General features: G+C 41.4%; 1 protein-coding gene across 3 annotated transcripts in view; it reads right to left on the reverse strand.

Annotated features, from left to right (window-relative positions):
* The window catches only part of rbfox2 (RNA binding fox-1 homolog 2), a 40424-nt gene extending 36335 nt beyond the window's left edge, over positions 1-4089 (reverse strand). The window contains exon 1 of one of the 3 annotated variants that reach the window (XR_012599380.1): positions 2953-4061. Coding sequence is in view for 2 of the 3 variants with exons in the window: in XM_074684257.1 (XP_074540358.1) it covers positions 2953-3204 (252 nt within the window). In the remaining variant the exon portion in view is untranslated. Of the gene's footprint in view, positions 1-2952 lie in introns of all 3 variants that reach the window. The other 2 variants (XM_074684257.1, XM_074684250.1) reach the window with 2 other exon arrangements.
* Positions 4090-6286: the final 2197 nt, after the last annotated feature.

Raw genomic sequence — 6286 nt, forward strand, 5'->3', positions numbered from 1 at the left:
AATGCACTCACTGAGCTTTATTTGCCCTTGTTAGTTGAGCACTCAATCATGTAGTGCTCTGATTCCTACATGCTCTGCTGCTCTGCTTAAATTTGAACATCTGACTTGACACTTGAGCTCCTCCACCCAAGCTCAGTGATGACATCACACCCTAATCAGAAAAACAGATGTGTCAATGGCCAAATGGAAAAGATCTCATTATTGGGCAGCTGAAGTGTAAATGGATTGCTCTTTGCCACAACCACACCCCTTTGTGTCTGCTGCAGCTCAGGGTCAGAGTTCAACTCCTGCCGCGATGCCGGCTGTAAATGTTTTTTTTTTTCCAATCAATGACAGAGGAAGGCAGACAAAAAGTACGTTATGAGAGCTGCGGCACTGTCTGCAGTTATTTTTTCCATCTTTCACCCTCCTCTGGAGGTTAACTCTACAGAAGTGCTTTTGTGCTTTTTTAAATAGCCGTGTCTTTGAAAGCCAAGAGCTCAGATTTAAAATAGGAAAATTGAATGTCACTCAACCCCATTTACTTCAAAAGTATTAATGGTGCCACCGTTTCCTGGAGCCATAAATTCATCAGAGAGGTTTAAACATACTCTGAGGTTTAAAAGTCGCTTGTTTTTGCTCCCAAGAAATAGGTGGTGGAAAAAATAGTATTAAAATGAAACCCAGTTTAGCTTCTAGAGCCGTGCAAAACAAACTTATTGAAAACTAAAAACTGTTTTTGATAAAGATTAACTTGAAAGTAACCCTCTCTAAAAAACTTTGCCTAAAAAAATGTGTATTTCAGCTCTTTAAAGCTCCTGTGGGAGGCTTCAAGATTGTGTTGATTTTGGTACCCCCTGTGGACAAAAAGGTACCACTATTTTCTTAAGTGCTCCCGCATGGAATATGCTCAGTAGATCTTAAAACTAGGGATGGGTAATGATTTATAGGTACCAACCCTATTCTGTCTGTAGTATCAAGTACCAATTCACGTAAAATCAAATAGTACCATGTTTCGGCACCTAAATGCATCATTGTGACTGTGAGGGAGCGGAAGAGTAGGCAATTTTCCATGCTGGACATGAACACAGCATTGCAAGGTTAAACATTGAGGAATGGATATGTTAAATCGAAAAAGATTTTTTTTTTTTAAACAAATTAATATTTATTACCAGATCACCAAAAACAGGGCATCCCTATTTAAAACAGTAAAATGTATCAATCAATGTGATCTTTTTTTGAAAGAAAATGTTAACTATTTTGTAAAAAAAAAAAAAAGTATTTAATTGTATCATGGAATAAAATCAGTCTCTGATGGTCTTTTTTGGCTTAAGCATGTTAAATGGAAGCATCAAGCAATAACTCCTAACTTCCCCCTAACTCCTTTAAAAATAAATTGCATACTGTAGCTTTAAGGTCAGATGTGATAATTTGTTTGAATGTTTGGAGGCATTTTAAGTTAAAATTATTCTCACTGTTGACAGCTATTAAAATAGATGCTGGTTATTCTTTCAATGATCACCAAATTTACTCATCAGGGAAAACACCTACAGCCTTGGCTAAAAACACGTTGCCTCATTATCTGTATTTGTATCATAATAGTGGATGAGGATGTATGTGCATGTGTACTGTATAAATCCTTTGCCTTAGATAAGGATCTCAGGATCAGTGTGGTTATAATGCCCCCTCCAGTATGAGATGTGATCCCATTAGCTGGAAACAAAGCCTCTTTACTGCCAGTGATAGGGCAAATCTGTTCCTGCACCAAGAGAAAGCGAGGGGGGGTGGGGGCATCTCTCCCACTCTCATTTCCGGACTGTCCAGCCAGCTCACGTTCAATACATTTTAGGGGCTGAAGCTATTGATCTGTGCTTCTCTTTTCTACCCTACACAAACACTCTTCCACTCACATCTGTTTTTGTAAGTGCATTACGTTCCTAAGCCTGTCTGTCAGCACTTGCGGACAGCAAGGCGATGTAAAGCCGGCCATTTAGTTTTCCAAACAGGAGCAAACAGGCCACTTCACCTCCATTACTGGCGCTCTCAATGGCGAGGAAATAGTCTTCTGTCTCCCAGTGGAGTGCTTCACACTACATATTATGGCATAATGGTGTCCAGAGCATTCTCCTATACCACAGTGATGCTCTTTGAAGGAACACTGCACGAATTTTGAAGCACTGACAGGTAAAAAATCAGCAAATTGATTTAGCTGACATGGAGAGAAAAGGGGTTAAAAGGGTCGTTTCACGTCTGATGACCAAATCACAAAATGCTGGGGGCCAAATGTTGGAAAAAGCAGGGGGTCTGGTTGTTTACTTTTAAAGCTCTCCTCCAATAAAACTGGAGGCCTTTGTTGCATGTTAGCCCACCTCCAATGACAAATGTTTCCCTCAGCACTATGACACATGGCTAATGTTTCTTACACAGTAGGTCGAGTCAAGTGTCTTTACAAGTATTACAATCTGATTGGACTGTGTCTGAACATTACAGATAGCAAGTGAAGTACTAAGATATCAGAGTAAAGTTCAACAACACAGCAAGCACAGAGCATACATTAATACCCCCTTGAACCATGATTTAATGTTTATCTGCAGTGTAGCAGCCACAGTGGATATGCAGCTATTAAAAAGAGCTCTGCACATTGTGGATTACATTCATTACTAGTGAAATTCTCAGCATGCAGAGGTTTTTACTCCAGCTGTGTTGTGTGCTGGTATTTCCTGCAGTTCTGGTCATGGCCAGTCAGGAGAAGGTGTTATGGTGGGTCACTGGGGGGCCTTTATGCTGCAGCTACTACTCCACTGTATCTGCAGCTGTTACTGAGACAAATGGCAGCCTTAGAGAGTCAACCAAAACAAAATAAAAAAGGAAGATAAATGTGTTTAAATGTTGAAATAGTGCACAAAAAGAGGCTCCCTCATTGCAGCATGCTTAATTATTTGATGCATGTGGACAAAAGATGAAAACCCTCACCTGTCCAACTTCACCGATGCCCCCTGAGCCGTCGATCCGGGGGCGCTTGCACTCCGCCCCGGCCGAGTCCACCAGAGCAGCCGCTGTCTGAGCATCAGGCTCCGGGTCTCCACGCTTCATGCCCCGGACAACCGCAGGAGCGCCGCCCGCGTTGGGATGCACGCCGGCCAGGGTGTCCAGCTCTCTATCCCGGTCCATGAGACCCCGGGACACAGGCAGCATGATGGATGCGACGTCGGTCGACATTAACATTTAAAACCGTCTTTTGTTGCTCGTTTTAAGCTAAACTGGTGGTGGGTATAAGACTGCTAAGCCAGCCTGTGGACGGTATATCAATGCAGCTGAATCTACCTTTACTGTACTATCAGGCCTTTCGCAAGACCCCCCTCAAGAGTTGGTAAATCTGCGTGAGAAAATGCATCAAAACACTGCGTTTTGTTTGTAAAAATAACGGCTACCAAAGGCCTCCGCTTATTTACCCTTATTAAAAAACACAGCCGCTTGATAAAAACATGCCCTCTTAATCATAAGCAAGCTAATTATCGGCTATGCTTGCTGTTGACCGTGTATCTCTTCACTGTAGGGCTGCTTAAGAGGCCTACGTTTTTCACTTCATAACAAACCAATTAAATAAACACCGTTCAAAACAATGGCTCCTGAGCGCGTCCTACCTACCTATCGCCCAATTTCCATTTGCCCTCGTTTTCAAATCTTCTTCTTTAAGAGCGCAACATGAACATCCTACCGCAACCTTAAGACGAAAAGCCCCTCAACATGTCTTCCCTGTCGCCTTTTTTCTGCCTATTGACCACAGAGCAGAGGTTCACTGAAAGTCAATCCTCGTCAGGAGCTCTCTCTTCCCCCCATGTTAGTCCGCAAGTCTCCCTTAAAAGAAAAGACGACTTCTCCCCCCTTTAGAAAAACAAGCAGCAGATGGAAAGAGAGGCTGCGGTGTTTCCCTCTCCCTCTCTCCCTCTCTGTCTTTCTGTCGCCTATTATTTCCTTTCCTCTCTCCGTTTTCCCGGTGTGATCTTGTAGCGTGTGTTACAGAAAGGAAATTGTCCTCCCTTGCCTCCCTCCCTCCCTCCTCCTACTCTCTTGGTGTAGTCATTCCCCTCCTCCTATCTTCCGCTCTCCGTTTGAACGCTGAGCCAGGCAGCCATGCAGCCTGCAGACACACGCAGTATGCCGCAGTGCCTCCATACATTTCACTGAGGGGAGAGAGTGTGTGTGTGTGTGCGTGTGTGTGTGAGAGAGAGTGAGGAGGGGGCTCAGAGATACAACCCTCCTCTCAGAACTATCACCCTTAAGTGCTTGTTTTCGTTTTTCGCCCTAATGGAAAACTATTTCGAAATATTTACATAAACATAAATAGTTTAAATGGTAGAGCAGCACACGGTGGGCTTATCATGGTGTCCAAGTCACCAAGATTTCATTCCTAACTCATTACACAACCAGCATACAGGCCAAGGTCTTCACACGCACACAAACACACACACACGAGCCCAGCTGTGAGTCATGCAGCATGGAGTACCTTATGTTCTTCTGACATTTTTATTGCTTGGATGACACCCAGTGGTCAAAGGCTACCATGAGATGTTATACTTCAAAGCTAATTTGCTCCAATAAATTATAGTATGAGAAAAAGATTGTTTTTAAAAAATATTAATAATTATAAACAGACAGTATAATCACTAAAAATTTTACTAAAAGATGTAAAAAAACAGTGTGGACACATTAGCAGGGATTTTATTCTGATTCGTGCTATTCAGATACTCACTGAAGAAATGGTGGAGAAAGCAGGATCCAGGTCTACTGTAGTACGAGTGTGAATCTGGCCTCTGAAAAGGCCTCCCAGAACTGAGTAAGGCAAACACATCCTACATAAAAGAAAAGTGTGGAGGCAAAGTTAACTCTGCAATGTTAAAAGAACAGTGGGAGAACTTAAATGATAAGATGTGGAAATCAACTAATTCTGGCAAGAGTTTAACTGGAGAAACAAGGAGCTGGGAGAGAAACTCACTACCATATACCTTGGGCTTGCTCTGGGACTAAAAACTACTGGATGTCACTCAGAGAAAGCTTGGGGGGAAAAATAAAATCAAGATTGACTTTTGTTTCTTGGTCCTGTATATAAGTAGAATGCCACCCCAAATTCTTGGCTTTCAAAAGCATAAATGTTTGAAATAATAGTAGTTTCCAGCAAAAAAAAAAAAAAAAAAGCTATTGCAAAACAATGGCTTTGTCAGGAGTCAGACAGACTTCAGGTAACGAGATTTGATCAGAGATTTGGTATTATTGTTAGTGCCTAATTTGTGGTTTTAAAGAAAAAAAAGGAACTCTATAAAGTGCTTTGTACATGTTCACTTTAAAAATACAACTTGTAGATGTTTATAAGGTTGAACTGTCCAATAACAAGCTTTAATTCTTTGCCCCATGACAGCTTATAAGTACATTAACCTTGTGCTTTTGACTTAAAATAACATTCAGTAATATATTCTTTTGCATGATACTCTCATTAAATGCTCTATCTTGCTGAGGACCAGCCTAGCTTAGTATAAAACACTTGAAACAAGGAAAAAAATGACAAAGTAGAATTGTTTTAAGTCACCAAGTCTTCCTATTGCATCAGCTTCAGAGATGCTGGTTAGCATATTTTTGTTCAATCTAGTCTTAAGGCTTGGTTGTCACTAAATAAGTTGTATTGATATCTTTAATTCAATTGGCATAAATATGTAAATGTTACCCAAAGCAGCTGAAAGGCCTAGGCTCACCACATGCTGTAAACCGTTTTACATAAATCTAATGAATTTAATTTGAATTCAAGAAAATGTGACTTTGTCTGAAAGAAAAATCCTTACATCATTTGTTTATGTGGTGTAACACTGCATTTTTCATATTAATTTGTGTTTAATTCAAATACCTCACAGTTTCCCAAAAGCTATGCCTTACTCTTGTACAGTAAGGGTTAACAGAGACACACAAGCCTGGTGGTTTAGGGGCACTGAGTCTGTCTGTTACATCAAGGTTGGGTGGGAATATTACCGAAAGCTCCATTTGGTGTGCAATGATAACACTGATGTGTTATACCTCACTTCCCTCTCCCATGGATCGTTGGTTTTATGGAAAACCTCCTTATTTCCCGCTGTTACGTCCGCACTTGTATTGCTGTAAACCTACGCAGTCTGAAAGCTCGACTTAGTCTAAGATGCTCAGTCCACTAGAGCCAAATGTTCATGTAAACAATGCTGCCTCCCACATTTTGATGGCGTGCCACTTCCCGCTGTAAAACCCTGTGGCTGCCAGTTTAGGAACAAAAACACACACACACACA

The sequence above is a fragment of the Halichoeres trimaculatus genome, unplaced genomic scaffold (genome assembly GCF_033239565.1).
Source record: "Halichoeres trimaculatus isolate MK-OKI-2021-1 unplaced genomic scaffold, fHalTri1.1 fHalTri1_scaffold_2, whole genome shotgun sequence".
Classification (NCBI taxonomy): Eukaryota; Metazoa; Chordata; class Actinopteri; order Labriformes; family Labridae; genus Halichoeres; species Halichoeres trimaculatus.